The sequence below is a fragment of the Acomys minous genome (genome assembly GCF_964271855.1).
Source record: "Acomys minous genome assembly, chromosome: 16".
Classification (NCBI taxonomy): Eukaryota; Metazoa; Chordata; class Mammalia; order Rodentia; family Muridae; genus Acomys; species Acomys minous.
The window spans coordinates 10,525,588-10,551,858 of NC_140498.1; the positions used below are offsets into that span (position 1 = coordinate 10,525,588).

At 46.9% G+C, this 26,271-nt stretch overlaps 1 protein-coding gene across 5 annotated transcripts in view; it reads left to right on the plus strand.

Moving 5' to 3' along the window:
* The window catches only part of LOC311586982 (multidrug and toxin extrusion protein 2), a 32,559-nt gene extending 13,839 nt beyond the window's left edge, over positions 1-18,720 (plus strand). Inside the window, exons 8-17 of one of the 5 annotated variants that reach the window (XR_014775718.1) lie at positions 2,027-2,124; positions 6,645-6,758; positions 7,834-7,901; positions 11,169-11,277; positions 12,027-12,102; positions 13,154-13,223; positions 13,590-13,722; positions 15,721-15,866; positions 16,375-16,469; positions 17,911-17,943. Coding sequence is in view for 2 of the 5 variants with exons in the window: in XM_084763338.1 (XP_084619464.1) it covers positions 2,027-2,124; positions 6,645-6,758; positions 7,834-7,901; positions 11,169-11,277; positions 12,027-12,102; positions 13,154-13,223; positions 13,590-13,722; positions 16,375-16,469; positions 17,602-17,656; positions 17,911-18,146 (1,054 nt within the window). In the remaining 3 variants the exon portion in view is untranslated. Of the gene's footprint in view, positions 1-2,026; positions 2,125-6,644; positions 6,759-7,833; positions 7,902-11,168; positions 11,278-12,026; positions 12,103-13,153; positions 13,224-13,589; positions 13,723-15,720; positions 16,470-17,601; positions 17,657-17,910 lie in introns of those variants that run through there. The other 4 variants (XM_084763338.1, XR_014775717.1, XR_014775719.1 and 1 more) reach the window with 4 other exon arrangements.
* The last annotated feature ends 7,551 nt before the right edge of the window (positions 18,721-26,271 follow it).

Below are 26,271 nucleotides of genomic sequence, written 5' to 3' on the forward strand. Positions count from 1 at the left end.
CAGTGACTTAGCCCAATTCCTACTTGAAACTTGAGGAGACAAAGGCCCCATAATGAAAGAAAGAAGTTAGGGTACCCAGTAGTGTTCTGATGGTCCTTGCTCACCCTAGCCCAGAGCTAGCCTCTGCATATGCGGCAAGAAAAATTAAGACAGCAAATGAAGACGGACACCATAATTTGGGTGTGCCTCAGGGCACAGTGTTCATTGGTTAGTGGGTCATGACTGAATATATATTATGTATACATGTATCTATATATTCATACAAAACAACAATTAAAGAAAAAGAGGCCAAGGTGAAAGAGCAGGGTGAGGGTGGGGTACACCGGAGCGATTGGGGGAAGCACAAGAAAGGGGGAAGATAGGCCAGGTGTGGTGGCGCACGCCTTTAATCTGAGCACTCGGGAGGCAGAGGCAGGCAGATCACTGTGAGTTCGAGGCCAGCCTGGTCTACAAAGTGAGTCCAGGACAGCCAAGGCTACACAGAGAAACCCTGTCTCAAACAAACAAACAAACAAACACAAAAAGAAAGGGGGAAGATGAAAAGTATATAATTAAAAGAAGTTAATATGTTTGCATTTAAGGAGAATAAAACAAAATAGAGGATAAATGACTTATGGCAACCATTGGGTATCTTTGCTGCAACTTGCTTGGTTTCCATGCATATGCTAATTTAGGCTCTGAATATCACTGAAACCATGACAGCCATCATCACAGAGTAACATGGGTGGGGATGACGCTCAGGCTAGAGAGTTTGCCTAGCATGGGCAAGGCCTGGTTCCCATACCGTCAACCTCACAGCAAAAAGATGGAGGCTGTATCAGCCAGAGTTTCCTGAAAGAAGAGTGTGTGTTTGTATACGTACTTACACACATACATATGTACATACGTACATGCATGCATACACATACATACATACACACATATACATTACAAAAGGGGAATTCTCAGATCACCTACATGATAGGATCTGGGTAGTCTAACGATGGCCATCTACCCATTGAAGAGGCAAGACATGAGATGCCTCCGCCATTCCAAGCTGGCACTGAAGGCCTGGGAGCTCTCTGTGGGGTCACCGAGCGATGTCCAGGTTGAAAGGCTGAGGAAGCCTGTCTTACTCAGGGTTCCATTGCTGTGATAAGACACCATGACCACAGCAGCTTGAGGATGAAAGGGTTTATTCTGCCTACACTTCCACAGCACATCACAGAAGGAGGTCAAGGACAGCAACTGAAGCGGAGGCCGTGGGGAGCACTGCCTACTGGCTGGCTCTGAAGAACACTGCTTACTGGCCTCCTCAGCCTGCCCAGGGGTGGCACCACCCACAGGGAGCTAGGCCCTCACATCAGTCATTAATGAAGGCAGTCGACACCCCACAGGCTTGCTTACAGGACACCTTTGGAGGCATCTCACTTAAGAGGCCCCCTTCTCAGATGTGCCTAGGGTTTTGTCACGTTGACAAAAGCCAGCCAACACAAAGCCATAGTCTGACATCAGCAGACGAAGATGGCATCAATAAACACTTTCACCTACAAAGGAAAGGGCGATTGCAGACACGGGCATGTTTCCTTCCCCTAACTTCTTTGTGTCTGGACTGCCAGCTTGCTGGATGGTATGGCCCACGTTTGGGTGGGTCCCCCCTCACTGCGTGCCTCCTTGTCTACCTCAGCACGAGCCCTGTGGACCCACATGGGTGTGTTTTGTTTTGTTTTTTAACCATTCCTAGACACCTCTTAACCCGGCCAAGTGACAACCAAGGGCAACTGTCACCTAGGCATTGCTCAGAGCAAACAGAGAGCCAATCATGGCTCGACTAGATAGCACAGATTCATCTCCATGGAGACAGACATGTATATTACACTCAGATCCAGCCAAAAACACAAAAGGAAGACAGCACAGGCACTCCAAGCTCGCTGCCAAGTACAAACTTCTCGGGGTAGGGGGTAGGGGTGGGGGTGGGGTATGGGGTGTTCTGTCCATTCCTTTGGAAGGACGCACTCAACTAATTGTGGCCTTTTCTGTCCTGCAGAGGGTCGGCCTGGGCCAATACCACCTCCCAGTTCTTCCTGTCCGCCCTGCTTTTCCTATATGTGTGGTGGAAGAAAATTCACACTGACACCTGGGGAGGTACGTTGTCACTGCGTCCCTGCACAGTGGAGGCTCCAGCTTTTGAATTTCTTTCCCCCATAGAAGTTGGGGTGTTTTTAAAATCTTTACGAAATCTCAAAATATGGAAAGTTACTAGGGACAGTGTGTGATTTTGTGTTTATGTGGTTACCAAAATAGCCTTTTGCTAATAGAATACTATGGTAGATACTGGGTTTTAAGTTACAGTAAAACTTAAGTATTTAATGAGTTAAAACTACTAATATGAATTCCTGTTTCTTGGAAATGATGCTATTTAATTGAAGGGCAGTCAGGTTACTGTTGTATCAACTTAAAAGAGCAGACCGACCTGCTCTCTGACCAACTGAGAGCACTCACAGCTAAGTAGGCCAGGACCGTTGAGTGGACACCCGCAGACTTAACTAGGTTTCTTTTGTTTTTGTTGTTTGTTTGTTTCTCTTTTCTCCTGCTTTACTGAGGCAAAGCTGATAAACTTGTATATGTTTAAGGTGTCACTGTGTGGCTGTGAGTTTTTTTCTTTAATTATTTTTATTGTGGTAGTTTGTTTTGTTGGGCTGTATCACCATCACTCTTTGGTTTTTGTTTTTGTTTTTGTTTTTAATTTTGAGGCATGGTCTTGCTAGTTGCCCAGGATAGCTTCAAGTCTGTGACCCAATCCCCCCCCCCACTTACCCCCTTCCCACGCTGTCTCAGCCTTCCTGATAGCTGGGATTACAGGCACACACCTCTGTGAGAGTCCAACATGGCATTTGGGTGTACGTGTACGTTATGAAATGATTACTGCTGCAAAGTTAATGTGCTCAGATCCTCACACAGCTCCGTGTTGCGGCGAGAACAGCTCTCGTTGTTTCTCTCAACAGACTTGAGGTACACAGTAGATTTACTGACAGCGTTCCTCACATTGTTCGCTAGGTCTCCAGAAGTTTCCATCATGTGACTAACTGGTCTCACTGATCCCTCCACCTCCTGGTCCTTGGTAACCAGCCTTCTGCTCTTTGTATGAGTCCCACTTTTGCAGATCCCACATAGATCATGCGGTGTCGGCCTATGTCTTGTCTTGTTTCGCTTAGCAGGTACACCCTCCTTTCATCCATGTTGTCATAAACTGATCTATTCTCTATGTGACCTTGATCTTTGTCACTTAGCAGATTTGAGACGTGGCTTTCATTAGCACTTCCTTATGATTATGCCTGTATTGTTGTGTCTGCCTGTATGTTCATGTTGGTACATGTGTGCATGTGTGCATGTGCATGTGGAGGCCAGAGAGTGACATCTAGTGTCCTCATCAGTTGTTTTCCATCTTATTGTTTGAACTTAGAGCTCCCCAGTTCGGCTACACTGGCTGGCCACCAAGTCCCAGGGTCTCTCCATCTCTGTCCTCCTGTGTTGGGATTGCTAATGAACACTTCCGAGTCTTCATGGGTCCTCCTGCTAGTGGGGCAAGCACTTGATTGGCTGATTGATATCAATCTGCAGAGCACGTTACAAACCACTTGGATGCCTTCTTTTCAGAAGTGTCTATTTGAGTCTGTTGTCTTTTTGTTGTTGTTATTGAGTTGTATATGTTATATATATTTATTTAAATCCCTTATTGGATACATGGTTTGTAGAACTTTCCTTCATTGTGTGGGTTGCCCTTTTGTTTTAGTTTTATGCCATTCTCTTTAATTACTTTTTCTAATGTTGCCTATTCTTTGGTGTCATAGGCAAAAAGTTATTGCCAATCCCAATGCCATGGTCTCTCCCCCATAATTTTTTTCTGTGACTATTTATTTGTTTATTTTAGTTTTTCGAGACAGAGTTTCTCTGTGTAGCCTTGGCTGTCCTGGACTCGCTTTGTAGACCAGGCTGGCCTCGAACTCACAGAGAGCCACCTACCTCTGCCTCCCGAGTGCTGGGATTACAGGTGTGAGCCACTCTGCCTGGTTTTCTTCTGTGTTCTTTGAGATCATAATGAGTCTTGAATCCATTTTGAGTTGATTTTTGGGTATGGTATCATCTTTAAATTTTTTTAAATCTAAATTTTAAAACATTATCTAAAATGATCCAGTTAGTCTTTTGCCTGCAGAGATCCACCATTGTCAACACAGTTGTTGAGATGATCACCCTTTCCTGGGTTTGCACCCTCAGAGCTTTTGGTCAAGATTAGTTGACTGTATATGCTGTTTTTGTGGTAGTAACGTACAGTTTGAATTGTGATAGCTTTGAAATATGGTTTGAAGTCAGGATGCTTCCATCAATGTTATTTTTCAACATGGTTTTGGTTCTTCAGCATTGTGTTTCTATAGCCTTTTTTTAAAAAAAAGTTTGTGACAAATGCTATTGGAATTTTGACCGTGATTGTTAGACAATGTTAGGTACTGTGGACTGTCTTAGTTATGGTTTCTATTGCTGCACTCAAATACCATGACCAAAAAGCAAGTTGAGGAGGAAAGAGTTTTTCAGTGTACACTTCCACAGGGCTGCTCATCACCAAAGGAAGTCAGGACAGGACCTCAAACAGCGTGGGAACCTGGAGGCAGAGGCTGATGCAGAGGCCATGGAGGGGTGCTGCTTACTGACTTGCTTTTCCTGGCTTGCCCAGTCAGCCTTCATGTAGAACCCAGGACCACCAGCCCAGGATGGCTCCACCCACAATGGGCTGGGCCCGCCCCCATTGATCACTAATTGAGAAAATGCCTTTCAGCTGGATCTCATGGAGGCATTTCCTCAGCTGAGGCTGCTTCCTCTGTGATGACTCCAGCTTGAGTCAAGTTGACCCAAAACCAGCGGAGCACCCCGCACTCACTCACTTTCTAGACCAGCACTAACCACCCACCATCTACTGTGTAAAGCAACTTCTCTGATGAGGCCCGAGAGCAACACTGATGTGAATTTAGAGGCAGCTATGGGCTCTGGGCAGGGCTGGGCCCCAGGACCCTCTCTCTCCTCCATCCATGACTGAATGTTTGTGGGCCCAGGCTTGTGCAGGTCCTGTTGGAGGCAGCTAGAGCTGCTGAGTTCATGAGTCTGATAGCACGGCAACTTCCACCACTGGACAGCAGGGGGCAGCCTCCCACTCAGTTCTAGTGTGATCTCTCTCCTGTCCTGCACCCCAAGTGTGGGCTTCCTATCCCTTCCCTCTGTAGAACTGGTGCTCCCCAGACTCTATTGCCACTCTCTGTTGAGGGACAGCTACTGTCTGCAGTAACACTCCTACCCTGAGGCAAACACTTTGTAAGAGCAACAGAGTAACCGCCTCCTGTGCAGCCACCCCCTGCTGAGTACCAATTGCTCTGGGTCTACAAGGAGGCCGCTGGTGCTTTGTGTACTGATGGATTTGTTCTTCTGCATCAGTGTGAATGAAAAGGAATCAGACAAAAGAGAAACAGTTTTAGTTTTAGGTTAATAGAAGGGAAGAGGTTTTAGTTTGTCTGTTTGTTTGTTTTATCTTATTTTGTTTGTTTTCGGTGGAGAAAGGATGGGTGGGCAAGATGGCTCAGCAGGTAAAAGCACTTCCTCACAACCCTGACTGCCGGACTTTGCTCTCCAGAACCCCAAGTGAAAGGAGAGAGCCGTGGCATGTCTGCTCTCGCTTTCCCTACCCCCCACCCCCCACACACACCATTTTAAGAAAGACAGATGAAGGTTTGGCCTCCCACAGAATCTAATCAACATGTCTTCATTTTCATTTGGTTCTAGAAGCTTTATAGTTCCTCTCCTGATGTCTTCAGTGACACACTGTTCAGTCTCCAGGTCTTTGGATGCTTTCTGTTGTTTCTCTTACTATTGGCTTTTAGTTTGTTTCCAGTATAATCTGATGGTAGACAAGTTATTTTGCTTGCGCTGTGTAACGCTGCTGTGAAGGGACATACAAAGTGCTCTTTGTGGGGCTGGATCAATGGCTCAGAGGTTAGGAGCACTGACTGCTCTTCCAGAGGTCTTGAGTTCAATTCCCAGCAACCACAAGGTAACTGACAACCATCTGTAATGTGATCTGATGCCCTCTTCTGGCCTGCAGGTGTACATGCAGGCAGAGCACTGTATACATAATAATAAATAAATAAATATTTTTTTTAAAAAACAAAACAAAACAAAAAAACCCCAAGTGCTCTTCGGCCCTAAGTCCCACTTAACTTTTGGTTCTGTACACAGAGGGAAAATTACTGACTTGTGTAGTGATTCCATCACTGATTTCTAGAGGAATCTGTTCTTTTTTTATCTTCCCAATAACAGTACACAGGGTTTCCACTTCTCTGTATCTGGGGGTCTTTGAAATGTTCTGTGTTCTTTGCTGTGGGTGAGGGGTGCTGTTGACAGTCAGCCTGATGAGTGCCAGCTGATAATTCACCATCGGGGTTGGTTTACATATTTGGTTGTGGAGACGGGTTCTCACATTACCAGTTTGGTTCCTTCCCTCTCAAGCCATGGTCTTTCCTGACACCCCATATCCTGCTGGGGAGCAGGCACCCTTGTCTCCAGCTATGTGAGAGGTGGTGGCTGTTACACAGTGCACGTCTGCTTTCTCGCCTCCTCTCCAGGTTGGACCAGGGAGTGCTTCCAGGAGTGGAGCTCCTACATCCGCCTGGCCATCCCCAGTATGTTCATGGTGTGCATCGAGTGGTGGACCTTCGAGATCGGGACCTTCCTTGCAGGTCTGTGTGCACCCAGGGGAACCTGCACACAGCCTGGGCAGTCACAACCGAGAGGCTTCCCAGAAATGGGAGCTCTGCTTCTATTATCTGGTGTTCTGTGGGGGTACTTATAGGGGCGTGCAGTCCAGTCATGTGCAGTGGCGTGGCTTTCACTCGGCTGTGTCCTCCTGCTGTGTAAACGAGGGAAGGGAGGCTCATGGAATGGGAGGACAAAATCCCCAACCCAGGTGTCCTGCCTCTCAGACCACCTGGTGCCGTGGCTGCCAGCTGAGTTTGGCTATGTGCCAGCTGTGACTAACTGTAATTATTTCGGTCTTATTTCTGCCTGTTCATAGTTCAGACGGCAGCCATGGTGTTCTGTGGACACTGCCTGCTTCAGTTTGTCCCCAAAGCTGTACACGGTGTCCCGCTTCCCTTCTTGCCACTTGACTCCTGAGACACCTGCAACCCCAGGAACCTCGCCTTACCCCCCCCCCCCCGCTTTGCTCTTCAGGGTGTCTTTCCTGATGGAGCGGGGTTCTAGAGTGAGCACACCATGCTCCACGCCTGAGGTTTTGACAGTTTGTCAGGAAGAGATGGCTAGGGCTTTTGCTTTTGAGCTATTCTTGGCTTATCTTAAACGGGCCAGAAGCTGGACACAGAGTATAGTTGCAGCCTTGCAACACATACACACACACACACACACACACACACACACACACGAATGTGTGTATATATATGTATATACATATATACATATATATACATATATATGTATGTATATATGTATATACATATATACATATATATATGTTCTTGTTTCATAAAGAAAATGGTAGCCGGGTGCAGTTGTGCATACCTATAATCCCAGCAATCGGGGAGGCAGAGGCAGGCAGAACTCTATGAGTTCGAGGCCAGCCTGGTCTACAAAAAAGTGAGTCCAGGACAGCCAGGGCTATACAGAGAAACCCTGTCTCAAAACAAACAAAACAGACTAACTAACTAACTAACAAAACCTCACCCCGCCCTCCAAAAAGAAAGAAAATGGTTCCTCCAGTCCACTATTTGACTTGTATTGTCTGAGTTCCTGTTTTAGGCCTTGTCGATGTGACAGAACTAGGAGCTCAGGCCGTCATCTACGAACTGGCTTCTGTTGCCTACATGGTAAGAGCAGGAGTGACACCTGTGTCTTCTCTGTGTGGAGGTGGCGAGGCTGGTGTGGCTCTGGGCCACTGAAGACCTCTGCAACCAGGAACCGGGACCAAAGGACCGGCTGTCAGAAAGGGAGGAGGAGAGGCAGCTGGGGAGACATGTCGCCTCAAGTTCAGTTGCCATAGTGGGGATGGGCTCGGCACATAAAAAGTCAGGCAGGTGGCGTGCACTTGTAGTCCCCGAGGCAGGGAGGTAAGGACAGGAAGTCCCCATCCAGCTTAAACGGTGAACCCCAGGTCCCAATAAGAGACCCCTAAAACAGGGTGGCCTGCTCACCAGGAAGAGCATCTGAGGTTGATGCCTGGCTTCCACCTTGTGCGTGTACACACACTGTCCCCCTGTCATCCCTGCCGTCAAACACACACACACACACACACACACACACACACACACACACACAGAGTGATGTCTTTCTGTTTATCATCTGTCAAATGCTGCTTTTAGTTTCTGAGAACGCTTCTTTCTTTCTTCATGATGTTACAGCATCTTTAGCCGGCTCTGAGGGCACCGAACTAAACCTTTAAATGGTCTTTTCTGCTCCCTGAGCCATCTGCTGTTTCTGCTGACAGCTGGTGGCCTCTTCTTACCTTCCCCTTTCTTGGAGGATGCATGCTTCAGCTTTCTCAGAACTCTGGTGATGTATGGAATGGTCCATGTACACGTATGGATGGATGAATACATTGGTCTGTAAGACAAAGAAGAGGCGGAGGGAGAAGACTGTGAATTGAGGGCAGCCTGGGTTACTTAGGGAGACTTTGTGTTGGAAAGAAGGAAGGAAGGAAGGAGAAAGGAAGAAAGAAAATGCGTAGTCAACCTGGTGCTCCAGTTCTTTCATTTAGAGAGTTTTCTCCAGTGTAACGAGGGGACCCGTCAGCGCCGTGCTCATTTCAGCCTTGAGAGTGAGGCGCAGCCTGGCCCCCTCACTCCAGCAACCCCCCCCCCCCCCCCCCGCAACAAAGGAAGGCAGCTGGCCCGCTCGTGCTCCTCTGCTAGTCCGCGCGCAGTGAGAGGGAGGCCCACCTGTGCCTGGCCGGCATCCTGGACACCGTTTGCCTTCTGCCACTTGAGCTTCCAGACACTGGGGCGCTGCCTCCCTCGGTGTGTCTTCTGTCTGTGGTTTCTCACACTTCCTCCCCAGGAGTGTGGCGCTGCACCTGCTGTGCTGGTCTAATGCTGGGTGTTCTTGCTCAGCTACCGAGGCATGCAGGTGCACGCCATACTGGTTGTATCCAGGGGGTGGAAGGTGCCACACGAAGCGGTTATTCATCTGTTTTTTAAGATATCCAATATGTGTTTATAAATATTTTCTTCCATTTAGCCAGAAGCCCTTTTAAAAGTTTACCTATTATAGCATGTATTACTTATACAAGATAATGTATTTCCTTGTGACCTTTTCACATTACTCATCTGTCTCCAACTGAAAGATGTTTATAGAGACTTTGGACACACAAGGCCTACATATTCCTGTGTAGTCATACCTATTTTTAAAATGTGTGTGTGTTTACCTATGTGTACATGTGTGCAGGTGTACACACAATGAAGGCCAGGGGTGGTGTTAGGTAATGTTACTCTATCACTCTTTGTCTTGAGACAAGGCCTCTCACTAAACCTGGAGCTTGGCTGGTGCCAGCAAGCTGCAGTGACCCGTCTGTCCCTCTTCCTACCTCTGCAGTGCTGAGGTTATAGGCTTGCATGGACATGACAAGCTTTTTACTTGGGTGCTTGGGATTTGAACTCAGGTCCTCATGTCTGAGCAGCAAGCACACCTCACATGCTAAGCTATCTCCCCGACCCCATTTTAAATTTCTTAATCTTAAAAACATATATAATTTTTATCAAACTCAATTTAGTTTTCAAACTATAAGGAACCAGGCAGCTGTTGGAAGATGGTACTTCTAGTAGAGATGTGAAGTGGAAACTGGTGTGTAAATTATCAAAGCCAGACATAACCCAATCGTAAGCTGCCTGTGCAACCAGTGCTATCTATGGAGCTCAAGGGCCACACTGGGTTGTGGGATGATAACTTAGGATCCAGACATGATGCTGAAGATTGTCTGACGGTCTGTTTAAGAAGTATGGAAACAGACAGAGCTTGGGGCTTCCCTAATCAACAATTAAAATCAAACTTCGGTATTTTGAAGAGTGCGTTCCGAGTGCCTGGGTGTCTAGCTCCTACTCTGGTCACTGTGATGGAATACCCATCGAAAGCAACCCAAGGGAGAAAGGCTTTGTTTTGGCTACAGTTTCAGGCCACAGTCCATCCTGGCAGGGAAGTCACAGCAGCAGGAGCTTGAGGCAGCTGCTCTCACAGCAGTGGAGAAGTACAAAGCCATGCAAGCGTGTGCTCATCTCCTCTCTCTTCCTCCTTCTTGCTGTCTTGCCCGCCCTCTCTCCCTCCCTCTCTCTCTCTCTCCCTCTCTCCCTCCCTCCCTTCATTTATTTTTGAGACAGGTCTTATTTTGCCTGGGCTGTCCTGGAACTTGCTATGTAGACCAGGCTGGCTTCTGACTCACAGACATCCACCTGCCTCTGCCTCCCAAGCACTGGGATTAAAGGCGTACACCACCACAGTCAACCCACGGCTTTCTCCTTTTTAGTCAGTCCAGGAATCCAGCCTAAGGACTGGTGCCACCCACAGTGGGTAAATCTCACTTTAATCTAATCAAGATAATTCCCCACAGACATGCCAAGAGGCTGGTCTCCCAGGTGGTTTTGCATCTCATCCAGTTGATAGTGCTGTTTCATCTGTCCCACTGTCAGTGAAATTATGAGGTTCGATTTCACCAACCCTCATGTGTGCCACAGTAGAAGGTCTAAGTGCTCTTTCACGTAGTTCATTCAATTTTTAGAAATTATCTATTGTATATTGACTTAGATCTGACCTTGTAGAATGTATTTTAAACTAAGTTACGATAGAGTTTGTGTGTGCTTCACCAATAAAGGGAGCCTCACTCTCCTGCCCCCAGCCAAATCCTACTGGGACTGAGGCTTTGGGGGTGATGTGCACCTTACTTCTTTACTAGTGAAGAAATCTGGTTTTGAAGCAGCCAAGCCACCTGTTTCTAGTCACACAGCTTGGATGTTGTAAGACCCCTCTCTAGAACCTAGATTGGGAAGGCTATCTGAAGTCTCCATGTTCTACCACATGAACATGCAGATTTCTCTGTCTCTGTCTGTCTCTCTCTTTTTAAACTGTGCCTTATGACTGCTAATCCCCAGGTGCCCTTTGGCTTTGGAGTGGCTGCCAGTGTCCGCGTGGGCAACGCCCTGGGGGCCGGGAATGCTGAGCAGGCCCGATGTTCCTGTACCACTGTTCTTCTGTGCGCTGGTGAGCACTAGCCCTGACGTCCGTACTGAATTCAGCGGAATGTCTGCGTCTGTTTGTGCTTCCACAGAACAATGTCTGAGATGGCTAAATCTGTTCCGAACAAAGTTTACTTCCCACAGCTTTTAGGACTGGAATGCCCAAGACCAGGGTACTGCCGGGTCTGGCTATCTGGTGAAATCTGCTAACAGCTTGCAAGATGGGCTCGGTGTCCTATTGTCTTGAAGGGAGGGAACTCATGTGGCAGAAGAGAAGGAAGTGGAAAAGGGAGCCAAATACCTCAGCCAGGCTCTTTTAGAAAATACCTCCCACAGCTGGCAGCAGGGCTCTTGTGACTCAGTCACCCTGTTATGTGTTGGGAATGAAATTTCACCCTGAGTATTAGAGGAACAAACACATTCAAAATTTAATCCTCACGATCCCAAGGGTCCAGCTGTGGGTAGCAGGCGTCCTTTGAAGGAATAAAGGACAGCAGGTCTTAGTTGTAAACTAAGTAAACATAGACAGTAAAACATACACTGTAACCCTGATTTTGAGACAGGGTTTCAGCACGTGCCCCAGGCTGGCTATGAATGCCCAGGTCACAAGGTGAAGCAATCCTTCTGCCTCAACGTCCCACACAGCTGGGACTGCAGGTGCGCATCCCCCGGAGCCCAGCTGCAGTCTCGAATAACCGATGCAAATCTCCCCTGAGAAGCTTTGCCACATTCTGGAGAACTGTTGTTTCCCCTGAAGCCTTCTGTATTTCCCAGGTGTCTGTGCGCTGCTGGTGGGAATTCTGCTCGCAGCCTTGAAGGACGTGGTTGCCTACATATTCACCAATGACGAGTAAGTAGTCATTCATCCAGAAGCCATCTTGTTTTTATGTTTTCTTACCTGCATTCTTCTGGATATGAGGGGACACTGCCCTACATTTTACAAGAAAGCTTGAAGCCGAGCCAGGAAGGAGAGGCAGGCACAGACTCGAAACAAGTTTGAATGACACAAGCCCATGCAAAGCCACCCCACTCTTCCAGCTCCGACCCCACTCATCAGGTCTGAGTGGAGTTTTGCTCTGACAAATAGAAGAAAGCCTTGGGTTGGTCTTGTCCCTAGACAGGCACATTCATGGGCCAGGGCAGTCTGTGGGGGTAACTACTTCACTTGAGGTGGTGATTTACAAAAATCACAGACTCAGTCTTATACTTCTATTGTGTGGAGTAAAATGGATATTATCATCAGCCTAGCCTGGTGGCACAGACCTGTAATTGTAGTTATTTAGGAAGCAGAGACAAGAAGATCACAAGTTTAAGGCCAGCTTGCCCAATTTAGTGAGACTCTGTCTCAAAGCAAGTAATTATTTTTAAAAGAATAAAAAATCCTCTATAGGTCAGGAGTGGTGGTGCACGCCTTTAATCCCAGCAGAGGCAGGTGGATCTCTGTTAAGTTCAAGGCCAGCCTAGTCTACAAAGCAAGTCTAGGATAGCCAGGGCTACACAGAGAAACCCTGTCTCGAATAACCTTTAAAAAATCCTCTGTAGTGTCAAAAACTTTATATACTAATAAAATTTGAATTAGTAGGATTTTATCATATACTTAATTTTTTAAAAATTGTAATGTGTGCATAGAGTTGTTAGGCTTATGATTAAAAGAATGTGTGTATGTGTGTGTGTGTGTGTGTGTGTGTGTGTGTGTGTGTGTGTGTGTGTGTGTGTGTGTGAGATAGCACATGTGAGGAGGTCAGCAGGTAACTTATAGGAGTTGATTCTCCTTTTACCATGTGAGTCCTGGGGATGGAACTTAGGCTACCAGGCTCAGCCGGAAGCACCTTTACCAGCCGAGCTGTCTCTCTGGCCCAGATGTGTTTAAGTCACTGACTACCGTCCTTCTCCTATAACAGGGACATAACTTCCCTTGTGAGTCAAGTGATGCCCATTTTTGCTCCCTTTCATCTGTTCGATGCACTTGCAGTGAGTATGCTGACTTCCTTGCTTCCCGTGGCCCTGCTCTCTTATACAAACCACCTGCCTAGGGTTGGCACCACCCATGGTGGGCTGGTCCCTCCTGCGTCAGTCATTGGTCAAGGAAATACCCACAGCCCAATGTGATAGAGGCGATTCCTCGATTGGGGTCCCCTCTTCCTAGGTGACTCTACAGTTTGTGTCAAGCTGACAGCACCCAGCACATGACCTGAGGACCCTGTAACTAAACTGCTGTGGTCCTTCCTCTCTTTAGCAGCATTTGAAACAGGATGCTGTCCTTCCTCAGCTTTGGGACAGCTCCATGTGATGAGCGGGTACCCGACTGTCACAACACTGTTGGTTTTCTCCCTGCAGGGCACCTGTGGCGGGGTCCTGAGAGGTACAGGAAAACAAAAGATAGGAGCTGTCCTGAACGCCATTGGTTACTACGGGTTTGGTTTTCCTATCGGAGTGTCTCTGATGTTTGCTGCTAAACTTGGGATCATAGGTACGTGCTTGAGTCCTTAGCAGTTCACCCCAGATCTTACTGTTGTAGTGAGATGAGTCACTTGAGCTGGAAAGCAGTTGGCTGGAAAGTTGTTCTGTGGAAAGAGGGACCATTCTGTCATGGTGCCTGCCGCAGTAGGAGCGAGCCCTGGCGGCGACTGTGGAATTACTGGTTTTCATGACTTCATGATGCTCCCACTGTGTCTCCACTAAAGGGCATGATGGATTTGGGACTGTAATGTGCATGTATGCACATGGCTTTAAATCGTGTTTAGGAAGTGTCTATGGAGGGCTGGCGAGGTGGCTTAGAGGGTGAAAAACACTTGCTGTGAACTCATGACCTCATTTAGTCCCTGGAATCCATTGTTAAAGGAGAGAACCGATTCCTAGAAATTGTCCTCTGACTTCATGGCATGTGTATTCACACTCTTACACAGACAGCGCACACCCACATACAGTTAAATACACATACAATCATATATACATATAATCACAGTCATACACACACTACTATTCATATATAATCATAAACATTCAACCACACATGCACACTTACATACACACACAGTCACACACACAACCATATATGGTCATACGTAGAAATGATAAATTAAAATGTAAAAGAATTGGCTGTAGGCTACACAGAGAAACCCTGTCTTAAAAACAAACAAACAAACAAACAAAAAAGAATTGGCTGTAGACTCTGTTTCATTGAATATTTTTAGCAGAAATGTCTGAGGACTTGGCACACGCGTTTGGTGCCTTTGAAAACAATTCTGTAATTTTAACCTTAGATCAAGCATGAAGGTAAGGGGCGTTATCTTCCTCCTAATCACCCTGATCATGACATAACAACTGAACTGCTGGATTTTTATGTTATCGTTTCATGTGAATTTTTTGATTCACTGTAGTTGTATTTTATGTGGATTTTTGTTGGATGTGCATGCTCGAGCCCATGGCCTTGCAGGAGCGAGGTGAGCGTTCTACCGCTGAGACACACTCTCAGCCCTTGCTGGAGATGTTAACAACATTACTTACACACAATCCTTGCTTCATAAAGTCATTGCATTTTTTTGTATGCCCCAGGGCAAGTTAAATAAAATAAAAATTGCCTGTTTTTGTAAGCATTCTACAATTCTTCCACGAAGCTGTTTTGTTTTGTTTTTGTCTCGTTTTCAAACTCACAGTGATCTGCCTGCCTTTACCTCCCGAGTGCTGGGATTAAAAGCGCGCACCAGCATACCCGGCTGCAGTTGCTGTTCTTACAGAGGACCCTGGTCTGGCTCCCAGTAAATATATGGCAGCTTACAACTGCCACAACTCCAGTTCTAGAGGGATTTAGCGCCCTCTCCTGTCTTCCTCGGGCACTGCACACACATGGTGCACTTACATTCAGGAAAAACACTGATGCGCATAAAAATCTTTAAGAAATAGTTTCGTCATTGTTCAAATCTCTTGCACTCTCACCAGCACTGAATATAATTATTTTTAATCTTTGTCAATTTAAATGGTTAACTGCAGAGGCCCTTTGTTTCAGTTTTTATTTGAATATTAGCTTGAATGCTTTTCATAAGTTCAACCACCCATTAAATATTTCTTCGTTCATTAAAAAAAGAAATAGTTTCTCCTTATACATATTCTTTTATGGAGCTCCTTTAGAGTCTCAATATTTTAAAATATTTATTTATTTATTTATTTATATAATATGTGTGTACCTGAGGGTATTATGTGCAGTGTCTGTGGACGTCACAAGAAGGCATTGAATCTTTTGGGACTAGAGTTATAGACAGCTGTGAGCCACCACCATGTGTGTGCTGGGAACCAAACCTGGGTCTTTTGTAAGAACAGGAAATACTCTTGACCCGCTAAGCCATCTCTCCATTCCCCAAGTCTCTGTATTTTTTCAGTTAGAGGAATATCTTCCAAGCAAGCTACTTCTTTCCTCCCTCCCCTCATCTCCTCCCCCCTCCCCTTTTGTCGCTTTGACTCTGTTTCCCAGACTGCCTTGGGACTCACTGTGAGTCCCAGGATAGCCGTGAGCTGTTATCCTCCTGCTTCAGCCTCCTCAATGCTGGAATTGTAGGCGTGAGCCACCACACCCACCTTCAAAGCCAGCTTTAGAAAACACCGGCCCCACACCCATGCATATGTATGCCAGTCTGAAACCCTTTTCTGGGTCCCCATTGTGATGGATACATAGTGACCCTGGATTCTTCTGTGGTTTTCATGCCCCCCCATGGCCTTCTCCTACCTTGCCATTTCCTCCTTGGCCTCTCCCCTCTCCCGAGCTGGCTCCTCCTGCCTCGGTCTGCACTGCTGGCCTGGGCCTTCCCTGCCTGATTTCTCACCCCTCAAGTCTCCTCCTCAGAAGACACCCCGGCAGTCATTCGACTCCACTGCAGGTTTGCATCAAGGCCCAGAGAGGGCCTGCCACTCTTTCGGTTTCCGGGTCGTCTCCTTGCTCACCATCCGTCCTTGCAGAGTCTCTTGTAGCTCAGCGGCCGACTCTGGTCCTCTCTGCTTCATGCTTATCCAAGGTTTTTGAGAAGTGAATTTAATTGAAATTTTACTCCACCGATCATGGGTTATTGAGGAAGAACTTTGATGATCGTGGGAAGAGAATTGATTGTTGATGCTCACTTTGTGTCCACAGGCCTCTGGGCTGGACTGATAGTCTGTGTCTTCTTCCAAGCCCTCTCCTACCTGGTCTACATCATGAGGACAAACTGGAGCAGAGCTGCGGAGCAGGTAACAGGCTCCAAGCCCCTCAGAAACACACCAGGGCCTGACCCATGGTCGGGAAGGCATCTTCCAGGTGAAATACACCAGTGCCTGACCCATGGTTGGGAAGGCACCTTTCAGGTGAGATGGTAAATAAAACCCCACCAGTTTTGAGACAACAGTGAAACACTGCATGGTGAGCCATGCTAACTGTGGACAGGCTGGAAGGGGACAGGAAGAAGGGTCCTCTTCATTAGAGAGGCCTGCTGTCTTCTGACCACAGGACTCAGCATAAACAAACAAACAAACAAACAGGAATTGGCTTCAAAATATTTTTGTTTTTCTGTTATATAATTTCCTGTTTATACTGATTGGAATTTTTTAAGGCTTCAGTTAAAAATTTTTTTTGGTCTGTTCTTACAGAGAAGTAATAATGTGTTAGGTGTTTGTGGTTTGTTGGACATTTGGGCAGTGGTGGTGACTCGTGAGTATGTGAACAGAGACTTGAGTGCTCATCTCACCGTGGTGAGGCCTAACCTAAGATGGCTAAGAGGAAGGACTCTTTTTTTTTGGGGGGGGGGTGTTTCGAGACAGGGTCTCTCTGTGTAGCCTTGGCTGTCGTGGACTCACTTTGTAGACCAGGCTGGCCTCGAACTCACAGCGATCTGCCTGCCTCTGCCTCCAGAGTGCTGGGATTATAGGCGTGTGCCACCACACCGGGCGAGGAAGGACTTTTAAAGAGACAGGAAGTGAGTTCAGGAGTTCTGGTGTCACCTTTAGTTTTCTGATCTCTTCGGCTTTGCCTTGTGGTGATGATTGTACGTTTCTTAAGTACACATTGATATTGACTTGGTCAATAGATTGGATTTTAGATGGTGGTGCTATTTACTTTTAGATTTTGGTCCCTTTATTCATGTTTGGAGACACTAAAGGTGTAAGTGCAAATATATTAAACCTTCAGATTTTCCATTAATGCTGCCAGCGGGGACAATGGGAGAAGATCAGCCATTTTCTGGTGCTATCATCTCTTAGCATGTCATGGGACATTTTCACGGCCACAGAAATATGCTGTTTCGGATATTATAGACTTTCAGAATTAGCTTTAAATTGAACTTTTAACAAAAAGCTACTCTGTTTACTCATGTAGCCTTGTTTTTAGGCACAAGTTCGAGCGGGGCTAAAAAGCAACAAGGAGACGACCCCCGCCCCAGCAGGTAAAGGGCCGTTCTCTTTCCAGCTCCATTTCTGCTTTATAAAGTCTGAAACTCAGTTTGCTCGGAGAGGCTGAGCTCATGAGCTCCTGCTCTTGTGACAATAAAATTGTCTCAGCCATAATTTACCAGGCCAGTTCTGAACTCTCCCATAAAATGTCCTTTATGTAATTTCACACAAAGTAACACACAACCGAGGGTCATTTTTTTAAATACTCCAGTGACAAAATGGATATCCCACTGCTCTCTTCAAACAGATCTGCCGATCTTGGAAAGAGAAGTTACTGACGGAGTGATTTTGCCTGATATCATCAGACCGGAGAGCCAGACCGGCCAGCTGGTACCAGAAGAAGGCAGCCAGTATGCCGTGCACACCATTGGGCAGGTCTTGACGGGGAGACAGCTGATTGTCTACCGCGGGATGGCGCTGGCTGTTTCTATTGCTGTCCTCATAGCAGGAATTGTAGTGCGAGTTTTCAACGACCGTGGCTAGGATGGCATTGTCACCAGTCTGTGGTCAGATAGTGACCGTGTGCCGTGTCCTGAGCATGGGTGTGAGCTCGCTATTACAACAGAGGCTTCTCGCTCGCCTGTGGGTAGAAAGGCTGGCAGTAAGTGTCCTGGTTACACTGCGAGACTGCCCCATTGTAGTGCAGGTCAAGGAAGGAGCAGTATACACACGCGCCTAGTGTGTGCAAGGCCCTCGTTTGATGTTCATCACTAGGGTAGGGGGAGGGAAGAGTGAACAGATGGATGAATAAACGCTATATGAATTGGGGGTGGTTGGTTGCTGGGGACAGAACCCAAGGGCCTCAGCACATGCTAGGCAAGTACTCTATCACTGAGCACCCCCAGACCACAGAAGTTCTGCTTTTAAGAATGCTTTTTTCCAATGACTTTATCATGATTTCCAAATGTGTCAGTTTGATTCTCCCCACCGTCAGGGCACTTTACTCTCCTGTGCATCCTCTGCTGCTGCGTCCTCCCAGTGAGTGAGTGTCAGGGACCTGTTCTAGGTCTGGGTATTGTGCCACGTATGTTCATAAAATAAATACCTCAGATTTAAGACGCGTGCTGAGAATATCTGTGTACACAATGTTATTATAAAAGGTAATTTCTAGGTTTTTACCTTTATAGAAAATTTTATGGCAGTTTTCTTATTAATTAGAAAAGAAATACATGGAAAATTTTTTTTCCTGCTCTTTAGCCCCCACAATACTTTGGTTTGGTTTTACTTTCCAGGAAAGACATTTTTTACAGGTTAATCTAGAAAGTTTGGTTCAGATCTATGATCGTTTTTTACATTATATATAAAAACAACAAAAGAATTCCAGGTATTTCCCAACACAAAGCTCCCAAGTCACACAAGATGGGGTGCAAAGTCCACGGTGTTACTGGGCCTCCATGACCACATTATTTACCCGATGTGCTCAGTGGATGAAGAGAAAACATTTAATTACTTTCAGCAGCTTCAGCTCACGGTCCGCTGTTGTCTAGGGGAGCCTTGCTAGAGCAGCAGAAGAGGCTCAGCTCTTCATGATGTGGAGCCAAAGAGAAGAAAGAGGCCAGGCTCCTATGATCCCACTCATGGCCAGGCTCCCAGTGGCTGGAGCACCTTCCACTAGGCTCCCATCTCTTAAAGGTCCCACAGTCTCCCACTAGCACTGCACTGGGGATTAATCCTTTAACAACACACAGTCTGTGGTGAACACTACAGCACCTGTCAGGCAGCTGGTACCCCCTTTTCGCTTGTTTGACTCACTCTCTTAAGGATGAGAAGACAACCCAGCATCGCTAACTCTCTTATTGAATTAGGGTATCAGTAGAGGCCTATTGTAATACCTGCCCTAGGTCCCAAATGATTGACACAGAGACCTGTAGATTAATTCAACAAGCGTTAAGCACTGTGACTGGGCATATATTCATCTATTCTAATCCGATTATGCTAGTCTGGCTACTTCCTAGCCATGTTCCCCATGATACCTGTCATGTAGTTTCACCCTGGCTGTTCCTGCTCCATCTTGGTCCTCATGGTGGCCTTCTCACCCATCTTCCTTCCTCTCCTCTTCTGGTCCCTACCTGAGACCCCCTTGGCTCAGAATGGAAGTCCCGCCTCCTGCCCTCTCTGCCCAGCCACTGGCTAATCAGCTTCTTAGCCAATCAGAAATAATTGGGGAGCATCCTTTACACAACAGTGATACAGGAAACTCTTCATAGAAATGACAATGCGCACTTCCAGACTGCAGCCAGATCTCAGGGCACAGAAACCAGCACCTGAATACACAGTGCACAGGACTATCCCCACACACTCCCTCTGAAACGCTACTGAATAAACCAATAATAAACAGTGAGTTTATAGGGGTAGAAATGTATGTCATCAAAGAGACAATAAAAATATTATAACCACGTTACAGCACAGGATGCTATATGGATAAAATATTTTGAGGTAAATTTAGACCACATAAAGTGCATCATTTATAAGTGTGGCCCTTAGTCACATTCCGTACAGGTGTGCAGTCATCTCTTGCCTAGTTGCAAGGTGTTTTATCATCCCACAAAGACACCCCCAGTTTATCAAGATGGCAGACAAGTCTTTTTCCCCAACACCCACCCTCACCCCCAAACACTAACCTGTTTTCTGTGTCTGTGGATTTACCTCTGTGGTATTTCACATTGAAGGAGCCACGTCTGTGTAGGAACCAGGCCCGACTGGGCTGCCTGCCTGTCTTGCTGTTTCATATCCTGTTTCTAGCAGCTTCCATGTCTGTGTTTATCTTGGTTAGCTAGTCATGTTTACTGCTCTGAGAACGCACCCCTCCCTACCTCGAGACTTTTCCTCCTGTGTGCAATCACCTCTTGAGGGATTTCACCTGGGAGGAGGACTCCTGTTTTGCTGACTATAAGAAGGCTCTTTGGACTCTGAAGGGGAACAAGAATAATAAGCTGCGGCTGCTGCTCTCTTAGCACAAAGGACCCGCTGTGTTAGTGTGTATGTGTGTGTGTGCGCGTGCATGAGTTAAATCCGCAGTCCCTCGCCCTCGACTTGGTACAGCGGTGGTGGCACGGGCACCACAAGTGGAGGCCCCAGCGAGATCAGGGAAGGAAGGGAGGAAGCTGACGGATCGCCCAGGGAAGCTGGCCAGCGCCTCAGGGAGGTAGGAAACGGGCGTGTTGGAAATGGGTGCCGCGGGTTCGTCCACGGTTCTGGTGGATCAAGTAGTGAGATTGTTAGAGGATCAAGGCCCGGGATTAAGCATGAGAGTGTTAAAGATTTTATAAAACAATAGAACTGAGTAGTCCTTGGTTTATGGTATCAGGAGAGCTAAATATCCAAGATTGGGATCAGGTGAAGTCCGATCTCCAGAGGACTTTACGAAATGAAGGGTCCAACAGTGTTCCTATCGCTACCTTTTCGTTATGTTGCCTTGTTAGAGATGCACTTAGGATCGAGGACGAGAAAGTAAGAGCAGCTAGGGCAAGAGGAACTTGCCCTAAATGAAGTGCAGGAGGAGCAATCTGTAAAATCTTTGGCCCCGTCTGAGATTGCCTCTGATATTGGCCCCTGCCTCAGATTGCCTAATTCTGAGGAGGAAGAAGCAACTTTAACCTCTGAGATACGGGCCCTAAAGAAGAAGTTGAAGGAGTGGAGTGTAAGATTGAAGGAAAAGAAACTGGAGGAGAGCAGCCCCCGGTGTATAATCCAGATTAACAAAGTCAATTATCTTTGGCAAAGCCTTCTGCTCCCCCTTGGGGAGTACTTTCCAGTAGTCGAAGTGCCTCACCCAACTAACCCAGGGCAAATGCAGAGACAGCATGAAGCCCTCCAGTTTAAAAATAATAATAATAAAACAACAATAATAATAAAACAGCATAAGGAGGCGGTTATGGCCTATGGTCCACATGCCCCTTTTACGATTGCCATTTTTGAATCCTTCACAGGACAATTCTTAACACCTAGTGATTGGCAACAAATGTGTAGAGCAGTCCTCAGTGGGGGTGATTATTTGCTTTGGCACAGTGATTATCAAGAAAAGTGTATTCAGACCTCAGCACGTAATGTGGCAGCTGGGGTTCCACAGAGAAACGTGGACATGCTAGCAGGCATGGGTTTGTATACTGAGCTTAGTGCCCAGATACAATATGACCCAGCTGTGTATGCGCAGATTGCAATTTGCACCACGAGGGCTTGGAAGTCCTTGCCTAATAAGGGAGCAGGAGAGCAGCTGACTAAAGTGGTCCAGGGACCCTCGGAGCCCTTCCAGGAATTTGCTGATTGCCTTATGCAATTGGCAGGAAGGGTTTTTGGAGATGTGGAAGGAGCCATGCCTGTTATTAAACAATTGGCCTTTGAAAATGCTAATAAGTATTGTCAGGAAGTCCTTTGGCCTTATAAATATAAAAGTGTGAATGACTATCTGAAAATTTGCCGAAGTATAGATACTACTCACATAATGGGACACGTAATAGCTTCTGCTGTTCAGGGATGGTCAACTTCTGGGGGAGTCCAGCCAAAAACATCTTTCAGATGTGGCCAGATAGGACACCTTAAGAGAGAATGTACTCGAAGGGAGACTGGACAAGCTCGAGTTAGAGTTGATCATACTAAGCCAGGGTTGTGTCCTTGTTGCAACGAGGGTATCATTGGGGGAATGAGCGCAAGACAGATAGGCAAGGGAGGCCATTGCAGGGAAACGGCCCCCGGGGTCAGCTCCGAGCCCCATCAAGACAGGTGTGCGGAGCATTGCAGACACACCTGCCCTTCAAATGATTCAACCTGTGCATTCTATCCCCCCAAAGAAACCCATTTTTATCCAAGATCTCACCTGGGGGACAGCAGGCAGCGCAGGTTTGGCCCTCTGTACCTCCACCAAAGTCACATTAACACCTCAGGTGGGCCCCCAGGCCATTGGGACAGGAATTTTTGGTCCGTTACCTGATGGCTCATTGGGACTGTTGCTGGGTCGAAGTAGTGCCCTGATGAGAGGTCTTAAAGTTATTCCTGGAGTCGTTGATGCTGATACAAGGAGAGAAATAAAAATTATGGTGGAAACTACTAAGGGTATCCTGGTGATTCCCCAGGGAGCCTGTATAGCGCAAATAATCCTAGTACCTCAATTCCGAACAATCAACCCATTTTTAAAGGAAAAGAGATGAGGGAGGGTTCGGCTCTACTGGGCCAGTGGCTTATTGGACTGCAACCCTTAATGACCGCCCTATGCTTACACTGAAAATTGATAGCAGAGACTTTAAAGGCCTACTGGACACAGGAGCGGACACCTCTGTCCTTTCTCTCTCCTATTGGCCTACGGCCTGGCCGCTGCAACAAGCAAATACCCAATTGCAAGGAGTGGGAACAGCAACACTCCTTTTCTCAGTACTAAGATGTTGACTTGGAAGGATGAGGAGGGACATCAGGGAATATTTCAGCCATATGTCCTCCCTCATATTCCTGTTAATTTAGGAATATACTGGAAGGAATGGGGGCTGTATTGGCTACATAGCCAGTACAAAGAATGTTAAATCAACAAGGATTTTGTCCAGGACAAGGTTTAGGCAAAAACCTACAGGGCAATAACTGTCCTGTTTCAGACCAAGAGATAACTCTCCGCCATCCTTCTGATGGAAACCCTATTTTCCATAGGGGCCATTGTTGAACAGCCTCCAATTCCCACTATTAACTGGAAAAATGATACCCCAATTTGGGTTGAACAATGGCCCCTGTCTAAAGAGAAGTTGGAAGCTGCTAGAAACAGGGCATGAAACAGCAAGACGGGCAGGCAGCCCAGTCGGGCCTGGTTCCTACATGTCTGTCCTTTGAATCTGGCTCCTTCAGCTTGATATTTCTGATGATTCTCCACAGAGCCACACCCATCTGGACCCTTCCTCCCTTTTCATGCATACTGCTTCCTTCTCAGCTGCGGTGATCATTCATGAGCGGGGTCTTTGCGTACACAACCAGCCCTTTCTTTTCGAATACGTACCCATGAGTGGAATTGCTAAGTTATACTGTAGCTCTGTAAATTTTAGGGCAACTGCAGCAGGTTAGACAGGGAAACTGTGAAGACATGGGAGAGAAAAGGAGCCACACTCCAGAGCTCGCCAGTTGAGGAGCAAGTATCCCAATTATCATATACTGTGAATGCTTCCAACATAGAGATAATATTGCTTTTACATTTAGGTATTAAGATAGCAATGAACCAGGCTTAAAGCCAGAATGCACATGGCTTGAGTAGGGCCTCATTCTTCTCCTGGACTCATGCTTCTTCTAACCTGCAGGTTATCTGAGGTATCCAGGACACCCACTGACAGTCATGCTTGTCACTCCACTTTCCCTCAAATGTCCCACTATCCTTTTATGGCTGAGTGTGGAAACACAGCCTCATGATAAACTTCTGGTCACTGAGCTATTAGAACTGTTCCTTGTGACACTTCAAGTAAAGTTCCCATCTGGGCAATAAAGAAGTCACATGGATCCCATGGAATGTTCCAGAACCCGAAGACCTTAAATGAGGTGTCCCAGTCCCAAACACCTCCTGCTTCACAATGTTAGATTAAGGGTGTGTGTGTGTGTGTGCCCATCTACCCAGACTGTTCCCATTTGCCGTAGAACACTGAACCCCAACACCCAGGTTACTCAGGAGCTTTTCTGAACCGTCTTGCCTCAGAGCTTTTGAAATAGTCCCCAGGTCTTATGACAGGCACCAGTCAAAGACCTGTCCCCTCTTAAGCCACCACCTGAGAATAGCCTCCTTCAGTATGTAGCTGACTTCGTAATATAGGACCAAGTGGGGGAAAACTCACTTCAGATCAAGCAACTTCTAAAGCTTGCCTCCTGTGGTTAGGGTTTTCCTTCAAGGGCTCAAATCTCTTGAGAAAAGGTGCAGTCCCTGGGACTTCTGTTACTCCAAGGCAAAAGGAGCCTTTTCCATCATAGTAAGGTCAAAACTATAGAAATCCTACTTATAAAACTACTTAGGACTCCTTGGACATGGCAAAGCTTTGCAGAATTGAGGTTCCCATGACAGCTGTCAGTGTGGCCCAATTCAATCCACAGTAGCCATCAACATGGTCCAACAAGACTCTTACTTAAAATGTCATGAGATTTTTTTTTCCATTTTTTCCCCCAACATGAGGGCATAATCCTCAAGGGTGAACTCTGTAGATGGTTGTGTCAATGCCAAAAGGTTGGGCACACCTCTGAGGGGCCTTGGCCTTCTAAAACAGGCTCTTACCTTGGTCCCATCGTTAGTCCTTCCTAATCGTGCAGATTTTCTCTGCATGTCCATAATCAAAAGGGGGGAACTTCACCCAAACTGGGGAGCCCTCCCATCCCCCAGTAGTGTCTCTCTCCAAGTCTTGATGGCGCTGAGCTGGAGACTGCCAGCTGTCATTCTCTTGGTTGAAGAAGCATCTAAACTAACCTTAGGTTAAAGTACCAATGGTTTACTTCCCTCACTAGGTCCTTAGAGCTTAATTCAAGGGCCTCCCACTAGACTGCAGATGATAAAGTTAATAAGTAATAGACTTAGGCCGGGGGTGTAGCTCAGGGTGTTGGCTTAGAATGCATGAAGTCCTGGGTTCAATCCCCAGCACTGTGTAAATGGGGCACTGAGTGGCGTGTGCCTGGAATCCCAGCACTCAGGAGTTGCAGGCGAGAGGACCAGAAGTCCAAACTCATCCCTGGATTCATAATGAGCTCAGTGCAGGGTCTGGCACTCATGAGACTCACAACAGGAAAAAAACCATACTAGACAGTTCTCTATTTAACAAGAATTAATGAGTGTGTATGCGTGTGTGTATGCGACAGAGTGTGTGTGTGTGTGTGTGTGTGTGTGTGTGTGTGTGGGTGTGTATTGTGTAGGTCAAAGGACAACATATAGGAGTCAGTTATCTGCCCCCACCACAGGAGTTCCAGGAGTAGAAGTCAGATGCTAAGCCTTGGCAGTAGGTGCCTCTACTCACCAGCTTGTGCCATCAACCTAGACTCTGCTCTTACAAATGCCAGAGATTAGCAGAAAACCCTGACGCATGATTCTCCTGCGAGGTCCTACCCGTGAGGCGACTGTCCAGCATTCCTGTGTAGAAACAACTGGCCTTACCTGCAGAGGTAGAGGCACAGGGCTCCCTGCGTTCCCAACCCAAAGCTTGTGTTCGTAGACAGAAGCAGTTTTATGTGGTGGGACACAGGCTTTCAGGGCATTCACAGGAAGCCTTAGGGAGTCTTAGACTCCAAGAACCCATGTGGGTAATTTCACATTAGCCTGGAAAGAAGAACAAATGCCCTCACTAGGGCTTTCCAGCTGAGCTGGAAACAACACAACATTTATACAGATCCTGTCCATCTACCCACATGACCCTCACCCGTTGAAACCATACGGGAGGAAGGGGCCGCCTCACTGCTCATAACACCCGTATTAAACATGACCCTGATTTTGGCTCTACCAGAAGCTGAATGGCTTCTGGACTCAGTGGCCACTGATGCATCACAACGACCACCAAGAGGACTCCCCTGCATCTCTCTGGGTGGCCACCACGCCCATCGTCCGCACAAATGGCGGCCATCTTGGCTTCTACTCAAGACTGCCTCACTTCCCAAGGCCACTGTCCCTCATCTTGAG